At 40.5% G+C, this 14,027-nt stretch overlaps 3 protein-coding genes across 3 annotated transcripts; all 3 read left to right on the top strand.

Moving 5' to 3' along the window:
- The first annotated feature begins 2,452 nt into the window (after positions 1 to 2,452).
- LOC117742914 (OX-2 membrane glycoprotein-like) lies at positions 2,453 to 6,087 on the top strand. The gene is made up of 6 exons (XM_034550572.1): positions 2,453 to 2,747; positions 2,961 to 3,050; positions 3,492 to 3,743; positions 3,915 to 4,220; positions 4,683 to 4,776; positions 4,861 to 6,087. Exons 1-6 carry the CDS (start codon positions 2,708 to 2,710, stop codon positions 4,892 to 4,894), a joined length of 816 nt encoding a protein of 271 aa, XP_034406463.1. The 5' UTR covers positions 2,453 to 2,707; the 3' UTR covers positions 4,895 to 6,087.
- A 263-nt stretch (positions 6,088 to 6,350) lies between these two features.
- Positions 6,351 to 8,717, top strand: LOC117742738 (nectin-3-like). The gene is made up of 6 exons (XM_034550354.1): positions 6,351 to 6,489; positions 7,000 to 7,338; positions 7,425 to 7,712; positions 7,792 to 7,924; positions 8,016 to 8,096; positions 8,321 to 8,717. Exons 1-6 carry the CDS (start codon positions 6,435 to 6,437, stop codon positions 8,463 to 8,465), a joined length of 1,041 nt encoding a protein of 346 aa, XP_034406245.1. The 5' UTR covers positions 6,351 to 6,434; the 3' UTR covers positions 8,466 to 8,717.
- A 1,362-nt stretch (positions 8,718 to 10,079) lies between these two features.
- LOC117742868 (OX-2 membrane glycoprotein-like) lies at positions 10,080 to 12,668 on the top strand. The gene is made up of 6 exons (XM_034550521.1): positions 10,080 to 10,165; positions 10,938 to 11,276; positions 11,363 to 11,650; positions 11,730 to 11,876; positions 11,968 to 12,048; positions 12,273 to 12,668. Exons 1-5 carry the CDS (start codon positions 10,111 to 10,113, stop codon positions 12,015 to 12,017), a joined length of 879 nt encoding a protein of 292 aa, XP_034406412.1. The 5' UTR covers positions 10,080 to 10,110; the 3' UTR covers positions 12,018 to 12,048; positions 12,273 to 12,668.
- Positions 12,669 to 14,027: the final 1,359 nt, after the last annotated feature.

Below are 14,027 nucleotides of genomic sequence, written 5' to 3'. Positions count from 1 at the left end.
AGACGCCAGGCGGTCAACACACCAGCTGATTGTAATCGGGTTGATCGGGGCCACAATAGTCATTTCTATAACTGCAGTTATCTTCGGGTTTCTTTACAGAGGAATACGTCAAAGGTGAGAGAATACTTGTAATACTCACAACTATTTAATAACTTGACAGCATTGGGTCGGTTGAAGTAATGAAGGAAGACACTTTGATTCCGCTCCACCTATAAGAATACACTGTAAAAAAATAATTATTGTAAGAAATACAGTTTGTCACCGTTAAATGTACTAACTATTGGACCGATTACAGAAATACACCGTAATATATGTATATATATAACAGCCAACACTGTAATTTTAACAAATTATATTTGTAAAACAAACATGTTGTCACTGTTAAATGTACGAACCACTGGGCTCATAACGGAAATATACTGGAAGATCAATTAAAAAGTCAACACTGTAGTTTTTGCATTCATTATTTGTAACAAATATACAGTTTGTCACTGTTAAATGTACTAACTATTGGACTGATTACAGAAATAACACTGAGATTAATTCTGACCCGACAGAACACGACCAGAACCAATGAGCAGTTTTCCAAACACGGTATACATTTTATATATTTATATATATATTAATGTAATTCACCTGGCTCTAATTATTGTTATTAAATGCATGTGTCTTTCTGCAGGAGCCAGAAGACATCGAGCCGTACAACACCTTCACTCAGAGAGAGAACTGGCTTTATTCAACTGTAACAATACACAACTGTAACACTAACATGGAGGACACACATTCACAGACGCTTCTGTAGCTGCAGCGGTTGTCCACGAGGTGGCACTCTTTAGCTTTGTGACAAATGTATTCTTAATGTTACAGTTTAATGTCTAAAAGTGAGCGCAACACCGTTATTATATTATACTGTAACAATGATAAGAAACAACAAACAATCTAACAAATAAACAGTTAAAACTAAGTTGGTGGTCCTGCATCTAAATCCGTCTCTGAACCAACAAAGTGCACTTTTCATATTGTCGGAAAACTGCTTCGTGGCCATTTGTATGTTTAGATATTTTATATATTGCAGAATATAATCTGCAATAGTGTGCCTGCAATGTTTTTTGTGTCATGCACGGGTAATACCTAAACATTTGCTTTAAATAACTTATATAAATACAATAAATGATATCAAGCTCACTTAGATACCATCTGTTATTTATACCATTGTTTATGTAGACACTCTATATGATTTTGGATTGAGGCACACGTGTCTAAATTGGTCTCCGACAATTAAAGGGAGACATATTGCTTTTCTAAATTATAGGAAAAACATGTTGCTCATTACAGAGAATGAGGAGCTCGGATGTTCTTTCATTTTCAGTCTGCAAGCACTTTAATCCCCTGTTGTTGTTGTTGTTGTTGTTTGTCTCTCTGGTGTTTCCCTGCTGGCGTTCCTATGGTTACAGAGGAAGTAGACAACTGGGTCACACACATTTGGTTTAAAGGATGGAGACAACAGTTGACGCAACGAAACAAAAAAAAATGCTTTAATGTATTTAAAATATACTGAAAATGTCAATAGTATATTGCAAATATACTATCAAAGAAGTGTACTTTCTGCAAATATCTAAAAAGTATACTAAAGTATATTTAAGTTGTGATAAAATGTGTCTGACAGACACACTGAGTGTGAAACAGCAAAGAAGACACAGCTGCAATGCATTGTGGGTTACATTAAGTGCTTTAGGCACATACTTCAGCTGTTCCCAGAGAAGTGAAACATGTAATAATAATAATGATACGCCCTGGGCAAACAGATGACTCTTTAAAGTGTGCACGTGATGTGGTTGGTAAACCACCAGCTGCTCACTCTGCTTCCACGCCGCATCCTGGTTTACTGTTACAGGTGCAGGTACTTCCCAGGTGCAACCAGAGTCCATCTGTCACACGCCTCGATACAAAATGAACAATTAACCCTTGAACTGTTGCCACTTTGGAGCTGACTAGTCTTAATGACGCACCCAAAGGTTTTGTAGCACTAATTAAAGTTTATATGGAAAATTAAAATTACAATGATTGAGGGGAGAACCGGTTATCTTACCGAGGCGTGTTAGGGTCAAACATCCTTTTGCAGTGAATAGATGTATCATGCTTCTATGAATAAAATATACAATCCAAGAGTATTGCAACAATGTTAAGATAACAGTTTCACAATTACCACACATTCCTTGCAATGGATTACTCGACATGACATCATTCAGGGGACACATCCTGCTCATTGTTCTGATTCATACACTTGCATTTGGGGTTTGTAAATTATTGCATGCTTTAATGCTCAAAATACACGTTATTGTTCTCTTTGTGTCAGTCTGAAAATATACCTGTATTCACCCTCCGTTTTAGCACCTGTCTCTTTAAGACTCCGTCCCTAGAGAAACAGCCTGCTCTAGTGGGATTATGATCATATCGAAACACCAGTAGCCACAGTCTTAGCAGGTTACTTCTGCTTCGGGATTTTTTCCCCTTGAGATGACTGGAGTTTTTGTAAATAATTTACTACAGAACTAAATACATTACATATGCAATCTACTGGACTTTTAATTAATGTGGCGTCCTCATTTCCTTGGAATCCCCACCTCCCTTTGCTGTTTGTTTCACTTTCAGCCTTTAAAGCAGCTCGGAGGCAATACTGAACGAGTTGTGTGTGTGACAGGAGAAGATGATGTTGATGCTGATACTTACTGCGTTTCTGTTTAAAGGTAAGTGACACTGGCCCTTTATATTCACTGTAGTTGTGTTTTTTTATATTTTCAAGAATACAATCTCGCCTTTTTAAATTTATTTGTGTACGGTTGGTAGTCAAAGTGTATCCGACTGTTTATCTTTAAAAAAAAAACACTAAACAAGCAAAAATTAATGCATATTTTTCTTCAATTCTGCATTTACTGACACTAAGCTGTTTTTATTATCAGCCTCCAGGTCGCAGATCAGTGGTCATGGAAATAAAACAGCTGTCTATGGCGGAGATGCGCACTATGCATGCTCAGTATCAAACCCCACAGGTGAGAATCTATTTATTTTAAATGTATTCAGATCCTTAACTCAAGTATAAAGTGTTCCACTGCAAAGTAAAAGCCCCGCATTGAAAATGTTACTTCACTGAAAGTATGAAATAGTATAAAAAGTAAAAGCATTGGTTGAGGTGGAGATCATTTTTAACTATATTTTATAGGACTGCAGCAAATTAAATTAACCAGAGCACCAAAAGTGACATCTTCACCTCAAAAGTATTAATAAATATATTTAAATGATTAATATATTTCAAAATAAAAGGAGTTGGAACCATGAAATGTTTTTTTACATTTTTGCTAAACATTATATTTTATAAGCAGAACAGAAGCTCTTTGTTTCTGTGTTTGATGTTGCAATACCCCTTTTGGCCACAAGAGGCTCACATCCTAATGGTTTTAGCGTTTTAATGGGAGGATTGCTTATCCAATCAGGTGTGCTCCAGGTCACATGGCAGAGGCTTTTCAAGGAAGAGTTTGTTGAGAATTTGGCAACCTACAGCCAGCGGTTCGGACAGCAAGTAAATGATCCTCACAAAGAGAAGGTGGTCTTCACGGAGGCGTCTCTCGGCTCCTCGTCCATCACTCTGAGGAACGTGACATGGGGGGACGACGGCTGCTATATTTGTTCTTTCAACGTGTTCCCCGAAGGCTCCCAGCGAAAGCAGACTTGCCTCACGGTGCGAGGTAAATTGTAATTATTTTAATTATGAAGGAAAATATCATGAAATCTGGGAATGCAGGAGATTAAATGAATGAAGAGGGAATAGAATTGCAAGAGGACTTTTTCTAAAAGAGCTCTAACTATAATGAGCTTTATTGTGCCTTCATAACGACCCATTCTAATTCTCCTTGAAGGGATTTCCGAGGTGAAGATGGAAGTTCAACATGAGGACGGGAAGGTCGTGTTCAGGTGCTCTGCGACAGGCAAACCAGCTCCAACCATCCACTGGGCCTTCTCGCCGGGGGTCGCGACCTCGGACCAACCGCAGAGTTCGACGGTAACCAACGGCGACGGCACGTTCACCGGCAGCAGCAACGTCACCGTGCGAGCACCTGCAGGCTGGACGGGCCACGCGGACTGCCTGCTGAACACTGGAGCGGCGGGGCAGAGACGGGAGAGGATTCCCTTTTCTCTGCCTGACGGGAAGGAGGAAGAGGAGGGTATGCATGTCAATCATGTTCATATACACCAGTATACTCTTTCTCTAACGGGTGCAACGCATCCTCATACGACGGTGATGTGACTCATCTCTTTAGAAGATGGTATATCAATTAAGGAACTCCCACTGTTCTTGTTTACTTGAAGATCAAGTTCTGTTATTCTGAGGAGCTGGAAGGGAAATCCCACACCCGGATTCAAACCAGTTCACCCGTTGACATTGGCAACGTCAATGAGAGCAAACAGTAAACAGAGTCAGCTGTGCAGGTCACATGTTTTCTGTTTCACTTATAGCTTTCATATTTAAGTAAAACCAGTCACAGGACATGGATCCTGACTTTCTGGGGAGGTCATGTGACAGATCGGGGAAGTCCACACTCATCATTTAAAAGCAATGACGTTGTCCTCTTCTAGGGAAATGCCATTGTCCTTATTCCCTTTAACCCTGTGTTGTTCGCCTCCAGGGGAAGGACTGTCCTCGACAGGGATTGTCCTTGTAATCGTCGTCGTGTTCCTCATCTCAACGGCCCTCGTTGCTGCTGCAATCAGACGACAAAGGTGAGATATTTGACAACAATGTTCGTGAATACATATAGTTTAATTATCCTTATAATGAACTTGTTGTTTCTCTCTTCCCGGAAGGTTAAGGGGTTTCAGACGAAATGAAGATGTTTGACGAGCCTGTGGACGTTCAAGCATTATAAAAATCTGCATTTATTGCATCTAGTTAAGTTAAAAGCTGCTCCACGGGTGGTTTTAAAATCCATCTCTTCTTTTGAATGTCAATACTCAGCAAAGCGCAATTTAGAATGTAAAGTTGTATAGTCGACCTAAAGAGAGCAAGTATGGGATTTACATATCTCACTTTCACAGTCACTCACTGCAACATTGTGCAATAGTAATAGTTTCTTAAAACTATTTAACAGGCAGATTTCAAGCATAGCAAGCTGATGAGTTTTGGTGAAAACAAGGAAATGTGCGGTGGAGCAACAGCGCCATCTAGTGTAGTGCCCAAATTCACAAGCCCAAATTCACAGCAAATTATACATTTAATCTGATTTAATGATCTTTAAAATTGACATGTGAATGTGATTGTTCTATTGCAAGATTGGCACATATACATAGTTATATGTATACTGTTAGATTATTTATAATATAGTAAACAATAGACATAATATATCAAGCATTGTGTTGCACTTTAATGTTTGTTTGTGCACTAAGGATTTATTTATTTATTGTTACATTGTGACTGTAAAGTTGTAATTGTCACTTACTGTATGTAGTAGTATTGTTATTCAAGGTGTTTCAAAAGATCTTATATTTTACTAATTTATTAATTTATTCTCTGGCACATGAACATATATTTTTGTTAGTAAAGCGATTGTTTTATTTTTTTCACTGGATTATATCTATAAGAAAGGCTGCTCACTTTATGTAAAACCATCGAAACAACAGCATCAGACCAGATTAATTGTCATTCATTTATATGACAGTGGGGGGTTGTTCCTTAATTATCTGGAAGTACATCATGAGACACAGAACCACAGTTCAAACCCAAGAAGACACACTTCCCTATAAAGCACATGTGCAAACATGCAAGTACAGACACCTCTTAGCTTCTTCCTCACTGTCACTAAACATAAAGAAGAAGGACCTTAGAGATAGCAGAGCAATATCATTATTATTAGCATGCATGTATGCTGCTGCACTAACAAAGCTTTAACACAACATGTCCAAATACCCAAAGGTCAATACTTTTTCTGAATATTATTTGTTAAACTTATACCACAAATGGCTTTGATTTATGGCTCAATGCACTAATAAATGTATGTGTGTGTGGTGATTAGCATTAATAAAATGAATACTCTTAAGATGTTGGTTAACTTACCATAGGACTGTAGCTATGTGGAGCTCTGAATTACATGATGCTCTGTGTCATCATCCATGCACCCACTTTCTCTTTGGGTGGAGGAGTTATCTATTTTCTTTATTTATTTTATTAATTTTATTTCATCTACTTGTGTTATTATATTTTATTTTTCCTAACTTGTTGTGTACTTTTCTGGATGTCAATCATTAGACACAAGGACAAAGTTCAAGCCCAAGAACATAAACTACCACGTGGTATCGCCCTCTTCACTACAACGCGCATGCGCGTACACTGAGCACTTTCACTTTCACAATTTCAGGCGGTTAGATTTGAATCCGGGGACAAAATGTCGGAGCGTGGATTCTTACGTTTTCTTTGTGCCGTGGGATTCTTTCTCAAAGGTGAGCAGGAGGAGATCACGTGAGCTGCATCCTGCACGTGTGATTTAACGTGTGGCTCTATATGTCGGCTGATTATCGCAGTTGTGTTTTTGGCAGTTAATTCTAAAATATTCCATATCGTATTTTGCAAAATAAACTAATTCCTTGTATTAATTAAACTCCGTGAAAATTGCACTTGCAGAGTTGCTCATCATGGTGTTTAAAATACATTTGCTGTTCTGTATGTACATTGGACGGTGGCTATAACAAATTAGATCCCTACCAATGTCAGGTTTTGGAGCCCCGAAGGGCAAATGGATTATCTGATGACTAGGTTAAAAATTAACTCAAGTAATGGAGGCTTGCCAAGAGCTATCTACTGTATATATTTTGTCTTTTCCATAGAGATAGGTATTGTTTATGTAATGGAGCTCAGCATGTTGGTGACTCCGTGAACAAAGGTACCCTCTCTCTTGTGTGAAGTGGATTCTGTGGAGTATCTTTACGATGCACACGTTGTGTTTCCTGCAGGTCAAACCGCTCTGGTCCAATCACAGCACACTGTGATGGCGGCCGTCGGAGACAGCGCCTGCTTGACCTGTCGGCTGATGCAGTTTAAAGATGTCCTGCAGGTCACGTGGGAGAAAATCTTACCGGAGGGGAAGAAGAATCTCGCCACTTCCACCAAATACTTTGGTCAGAAAGTGAGCCGTGAATTTAAAGGAAGAGTGGAGTTTAAAGATATCGACCTGCACAACAGCTCCATAGTAATCATGAACGTGACGGACCAAGATAAAGGATGCTACCGCTGTTTGTTTAACACCTACCCTGATGGTGCTCTCACTGGGACAACATGCCTCCATCTCTACGGTGAGAACCCAGCTGCGTTATCTCAGACACTTCCATGATCCTCTGTCTATTCTGTGATCTCACCACTCGTATGGTTTTTCTTCCAGAGCTGCGTGAAGTCTTTCTACATGTCAGAGAATCACACGCTGCTGAAGAGGTGGTTGTGTCCTGCTCAGCCACAGGTCGACCTGCTCCCACGGTAACACTGACTGTCCCTCACTACAACTCCACCAGCTCCACCAACGCCAACGGCACCGTCACCGTCACCGCCACAGCTGTGCTGCCTCGTCTCCGCGTCAACAGCTCGCGGGTTGGATGTGCAGTGCGAGTGCTCTCTGGTCCTGAAACAGTCGTGTCTGAGGTGGTTCCTGAGGTCAAGCAGTCGCCCGCTGATGGTGAGACACACTCCTAAAGACACAGATTCATAGATTGATGAATACCGTGGAGCTCATGTCTTTTGTTTTTATTTCCCAGGTGATGATGTGGAATCTGGATCTCATCACAGATGGACCATTGGGGAGGTGGGGGTCGGGGTCGGGGTCTGCGTTGCTGCTGCTGCTGGTGCTGCTGCTGCTGTTACCTTCATGGTCTGCTGGTACCAGAAGAGGTAACTTTTAATTTGAACTCATCACCTTCCTTGTATGAATACCGGTTTCTCACAGTTAATATGCGGTAATGACGGATCCAAATCTTTTCAGACAAAATCCACAAAGGAAAACGTCGGACCTTCTCACATCCATACGTGTGAGATCCTATGAGAACAATAAAGACATTCAGGAGTAAGTCAATTCATTCATTTTTTATTCTTTTTCCTTTGTAAAAACAATTCAGTCCAATGTGTCTAATATGGGGCTTCACTTTTCTACTTGTTTGCTAACTTGCTTGAACCAGGATACCGAGGAGTGATGCACATTACTCTGCATGGACCGCTGTGTTTACTCTGCATGTTTATCCACATCACTGTTGTTCTCAATGATTTCTGAATAACTGTTTTCATCCGAAGGCCCAGAACACCTTTCATGAATCCAGAGAACAAACCACGGCTACGGACGTCTACTGCAAAGGATAAAAACAGCTCGCACCCAAAATCATCTGTGAAAGGAAAAACTCTTGTTTTTTTAGTACCACAGGATAACCCACAAGATTGAAGAGCCAAAACAAATGCTGCGGAAAAGTCCTGAAATCCTGATAGAGAACTTGTCTTTACAGTATTCATGTTTATGGATAATAATTACAGCGGATCAAAAGGATTCATGTTTACAGTAGTTTAGTTTTTTTTAAATAATAGTTTTCTAATAATTCTCTGATGCATTTGTCTTTCATAGTTGCAGTTTTTATTGTTATACTTGTTCTTTTTGTATTATTTCTTTTGATATAAAAATAATTTTGATCAACATGAATCTACGAGCCTTACTGCATTTAAATATTGAATGTGTATGATTCTTGTGTTAAAGCAGCATTAGAAAAAGTGTCAGCAGAACACACCTCCAATACAAAGTTATATTGTCTAATAGTCAAATGTATGGACTTTGAATCATGTTCATCATTTAACAAAATAAGGGTTTTTGTGCAAATTAAAGTATCTTAAATGACTTAAGGAGCTGCATGTGACAAACAGAATAATACTGCAGTCCAAACACCAACAGAGGAAGACACCCTCGATGAAATGTCCATAACTGTCAGCGTGCTGCAGGTTTTAAGCAGCAGATGCACCACATGGCCGCTAGAGGTCCTACTTTCCTCAAATATTCCTCCGAAGAGTTGACGCTGTTTTGGGGGAAATCAGGGACCGAAACGCCGCAGCAGGAAACCCGACGCAGCTCGGTGGTAGTTTGGTGGAGTCTCCTGCTCCAGTCTGTCCTCACCTGAAGACCAGAGAGCCCCTCAAAGCTCTGGGAGCTCACGGTGTCTTTCACCTGTCTGCCGGTACGTTCCGTCTTAATATGCATCATGAGACAGAACCACAGTTCAAACCCAAGAAGACACACTTCCCTATAAAGCACATGTGAAAACAGGCAAGTACAGACACCTCTTAGCTTCTTCCTCACTGTCACCAAACATACAGAAGAAGGACCTTAGAGATAGTGGAGTAATATAATCTCTGCTATGATACAACAGAAATCCTCTTCTGTCTTGTCATGTATTGCTACATATCCCCCCTGTGTGCTGCTTGACAGAACATGCATGCTGCTGCACTGACGAAGCTTTAAAGCTATATTGTTATACCATTTTTACACACTCAGATCAGGGAAATTAAAAAAATTATCCAAATCCCCAATGTAAGGTCAGCCTTTTTTCTAAATATTATTTGTTAAACTTATACCACAAATGGCTTTGACAGACAAAAGCAAACGCAGGATACTCACCAATGTTATTTATGGTTCAATGCACCCTGACATAATAAATGTATGTGGTGTTTAGCATTAATAAAATGAATACTCTTAAGATGTTGGTTAACTTACCATAGGACTGTAGCTATGTGGAGCTCTGAATTACATGATGCTCTGTATCATTGTATCTCTGTGCTGTGTCATCATCCATGCACCCACTTTCTCTTTGGGTGGAGGAATTATCTATTTTCTTTATTTATTTTATTAATTTTATTTCATCTACTTGTGTAATTATATTTTATTTTTCCTAACTTGTTGTGTACTTTTATGGATGTCAATCATTAGACACAAGGACAAAGTTCAAGCCCAAGAACATAAACTACCACGTGGTATCGCCCTCTTCACTACAACGCGCATGAGCACTTTCACAATTTCTGGGAGTAAATTTGAATCATTAGACAAAATGTCGGAGCGTGAATTCTTCCGTTTTCTTTGTGCCGTGGGATTCTTTCTCAAAGGTGAGCAAGAGGAGATACCGTGAGCTACATCCTGCACGTGTGATTTAAAGTCTAGTTATGTTTTTGGCCGCTATGTGATTATAAAATATTCTATTCGGGTCGGATTCAGTTGTGTCAATATTGCTATGTTCAAAAACCTTTGAGTGGAGCCGAAGAAATGTCCGTAGATGAACAAGTATGATAAAAAGTGTTTTTAAGAGCCAAATACGGTGTTGAAAATACATTTGCTAATCTGTATCTATAATAAATTAAATCCTTATCGATGTCAGGTGTTGGACCCGGAAGGGCAAAGGGACTCAGGTAATGGATTCTACCAACTCCTGTTACAATCCCTGGGTTTCCCTTCCCCCCACCCAGCACCAAGGAATGAGCACACTTAGTGGAATGTTTGGCAATATACTTTATTTGGGTCTCTGCTCTTTTTATTTATTTATTTAACCTTTATTTAGCCAGGCGAAACAGATTAAGAACAAATTCTTATTTACAACTGTGGCTCTGCCGGTCCCCTGCTCCATCTCCAACACACCTGATATAGGGGCAAGACACATTACCCCTGATCCACTGCAGCTGAGCCTGACCACGCCCCAGACACCACATGGAGGCTTGCCAAGAGCTATCTACTGTATATATTTTGTCTTTTCCATAGAGATAGGTATTGTTTATGTAATTGAGCTCAGCATGTTGGTGACTCCGTGAACAAAGGTACCCTCTCTCTTGTGTGAAGTGGATTCTGTGGAGTATCTTTACGATGCACACGTTGTGTTTCCTGCAGGTCAAACCGCTCTGGTCCAATCACAGCACACTGTGATGGCGGCCGTCGGAGACAGCGCCTGCTTGACCTGTCGGCTGATGCAGTTTAAAGATGTCCTGCAGGTCACGTGGGAGAAAATCTTACCGGAGGGGAAGAAGAATCTCGCCACTTCCTCCAAATACTTTGGTCAGAAAGTGAGCCGTGAATTTAAAGGAAGAGTGGAGTTTAAAGATACCGACCTGCACAACAGCTCCATAGTAATCATGAACGTGACGGACCAAGATAAAGGATGCTACCGCTGTTTGTTTAACACCTACCCTGATGGTGCTCTCACTGGGACAACATGCCTCCATCTCTACGGTGAGAACCCAGCTGCGTTATCTCAGACACTTCCATGATCCTCTGTCTATTCTGTGATCTCACCACTCGTATGGTTTTTCTTCCAGAGCTGCGTGAAGTCTTTCTACATGTCAGAGAATCACACGCTGCTGAAGAGGTGGTTGTGTCCTGCTCAGCCACAGGTCGACCTGCTCCCACGGTAACACTGACTGTCCCTCACTACAACTCCACCAGCTCCACCAACGCCAACGGCACCGTCACCGTCACCGCCACAGCTGTGCTGCCTCGTCTCCACGTCAACAGCTCGCGGGTTGGATGTGCAGTGCGAGTGCTCTCTGGTCCTGAAACAGTCGTGTCTGAGGTGGTCCCTGAGGTCAAGCAGTCGCCCGCTGATGGTGAGACACACTCCTAAAGACACGGATTCATAGATTGATGAATACCGTGGAGCTCATGTCTTTTGTTTTTATTTCCCAGGTGATGATGTGGAATCTGGATCTCATCACAGATGGACCATTGGGGAGGTGGTCGTGGTCGGGGTCGGGGTCGGGGTCTGCGTTGCTGCTGCTGCTGGTGCTGCTGCTGCTGTTACCTTCATGGTCTTGTATACATGTACCAGAACAGGTAACTTTTAATTTGAACTCATCACCTTCCTTGTATGAATACCGGTTTCTCACAGTTAATATGCGGTAATGACGGATCCAAATCTTTTCAGACAAAATCCACAAAGGAAAACGTCGGACCTTCTCACATCCATACGTGTGAGATCCTAGGAGAACAATAAAGACATTCAGCAGTAAGTCAATTCATTCATTTTTTATTCTTTTTCCTTTGTAAAAACAATTCAGTCCAATGTGTCTAATATGGGGCTTCACTTTTCTACTTGTTTGCTAACTTGCTTGAACCAGGATACCGAGGAGTGATGCACATTACTCTGCATGGACCGCTGTGTTTACTCTGCATGTTTATCCACATCACTGTTGTTCTCAATGATTTCTGAATAACTGTTTTCATCCGAAGGCCCAGAACACCTTTCATGAATCCAGAGAACAAACCACGGCTACGGACGTCTACTGCAAAGGATAAAAACAGCTCGCACCCAAAATCATCTGTGAAAGGAAAAACTCTTGTTTTTTAGTACCACAGGATAACCCACAAGATTGAAGAGCCAAAACAAATGCTGCGGAAAAGTCCTGAAATCCTGATAGAGAACTTGTCTTTACAGTATTCATGTTTATGGATAATAATTACAGCGGATCAAAAGGATTCATGTTTACAGTAGTTTAGTTTTTTTTAAATAATAGTTTTCTAATAATTCTCTGATGCATTTGTCTTTCATAGTTGCAGTTTTTATTGTTATACTTGTTCTTTTTGTATTATTTCTTTTGATATAAAAATAATTTTGATCAACATGAATCTACGAGCCTTACTGCATTTAAATATTGAATGTGTATGATTCTTGTGTTAAAGCAGCATTAGAAAAAGTGTCAGCAGAACACACCTCCAATACAAAGTTATATTGTCTAATAGTCAAATGTATGGACTTTGAATCATGTTCATCATTTAACAAAATAAGGGTTTTTGTGCAAATTAAAGTATCTTAAATGACTTAAGGAGCTGCATGTGACAAACAGAATAATACTGCAGTCCAAACACCAACAGAGGAAGACACCCTCGATGAAATGTCCATAACTGTCAGCGTGCTGCAGGTTTTAAGCAGCAGATGCACCACATGGCCGCTAGAGGTCCTACTTTCCTCAAATATTCCTCCGAAGAGTTGACGCTGTTTTGGGGGAAATCAGGGACCGAAACGCCGCAGCAGGAAACCCGACGCAGCTCGGTGGTAGTTTGGTGGAGTCTCCTGCTCCAGTCTGTCCTCACCTGAAGACCAGAGAGCCCCTCAAAGCTCTGGGAGCTCACGGTGTCTTTCACCTGTCTGCCGGTACGTTCCGTCTTAATATGCATCATGAGACAGAACCACAGTTCAAACCCAAGAAGACACACTTCCCTATAAAGCACATGTGAAAACAGGCAAGTACAGACACCTCTTAGCTTCTTCCTCACTGTCACCAAACATACAGAAGAAGGACCTTAGAGATAGTGGAGTAATATAATCTCTGCTATGATACGACAGAAATCCTCTTCTGTCTTGTCATGTATTGCTACATATCCCCCCTGTGTGCTGCTTGACAGAACATGCATGCTGCTGCACTGACGAAGCTTTAAAGCTATATTGTTATACCATTTTTACACACTCAGATCAGGGAAATTAAAAAAATTATCCAAATCCCCAATGTAAGGTCAGCCTTTTTTCTAAATATTATTTGTTAAACTTATACCACAAATGGCTTTGACAGACAAAAGCAAACGCAGGATACTCACCAATGTTATTTATGGTTCAATGCACCCTGACATAATAAATGTATGTGGTGTTTAGCATTAATAAAATGAATACTCTTAAGATGTTGGTTAACTTACCATAGGACTGTAGCTATGTGGAGCTCTGAATTACATGATGCTCTGTATCATTGTATCTCTGTGCTGTGTCATCATCCATGCACCCACTTTCTCTTTGGGTGGAGGAATTATCTATTTTCTTTATTTATTTTATTAATTTTATTTCATCTACTTGTGTAATCATATTTTATTTTTCCTAACTTGTTGTGTACTTTTATGGATGTCAATCATTAGACACAAGGACAAAGTTCAAGCCCAAGAACATAAACTACCACGTGGTATCGCCCTCTTCACTACAACGCGCATGCGCGTACACTG

The sequence above is a fragment of the Cyclopterus lumpus genome, chromosome 2, assembly GCF_009769545.1.
Source record: "Cyclopterus lumpus isolate fCycLum1 chromosome 2, fCycLum1.pri, whole genome shotgun sequence".
Lineage (NCBI taxonomy): Eukaryota > Metazoa > Chordata > Actinopteri > Perciformes > Cyclopteridae > Cyclopterus > Cyclopterus lumpus.
This window is presented reverse-complemented; position numbering and strand designations above follow the sequence as displayed.

Bases quoted from the DNA above. Each gene is read 5' to 3' on its own strand.
- LOC117742868 (XM_034550521.1), top strand. From the start codon at position 10,111: ATGTCGGAGCGTGAATTCTTCCGTTTTCTTTGTGCCGTGGGATTCTTT. The intron at 11,651-11,729 runs GTGAGACACACT...TTTATTTCCCAG, and splicing joins CAAGCAGTCGCCCGCTGATG to GTGATGATGTGGAATCTGGA. The intron at 11,877-11,967 runs GTAACTTTTAAT...AAATCTTTTCAG, and splicing joins GTATACATGTACCAGAACAG to ACAAAATCCACAAAGGAAAA.
- LOC117742914 (XM_034550572.1), top strand. From the start codon at position 2,708: ATGATGTTGATGCTGATACTTACTGCGTTTCTGTTTAAAG. The intron at 2,748-2,960 runs GTAAGTGACACT...TTTTATTATCAG, and splicing joins TACTGCGTTTCTGTTTAAAG to CCTCCAGGTCGCAGATCAGT. The intron at 3,051-3,491 runs GTGAGAATCTAT...TTATCCAATCAG, and splicing joins CTCAGTATCAAACCCCACAG to GTGTGCTCCAGGTCACATGG.
- LOC117742738 (XM_034550354.1), top strand. From the start codon at position 6,435: ATGTCGGAGCGTGGATTCTTACGTTTTCTTTGTGCCGTGGGATTCTTT. The intron at 7,713-7,791 runs GTGAGACACACT...TTTATTTCCCAG, and splicing joins CAAGCAGTCGCCCGCTGATG to GTGATGATGTGGAATCTGGA. The intron at 7,925-8,015 runs GTAACTTTTAAT...AAATCTTTTCAG, and splicing joins GTCTGCTGGTACCAGAAGAG to ACAAAATCCACAAAGGAAAA.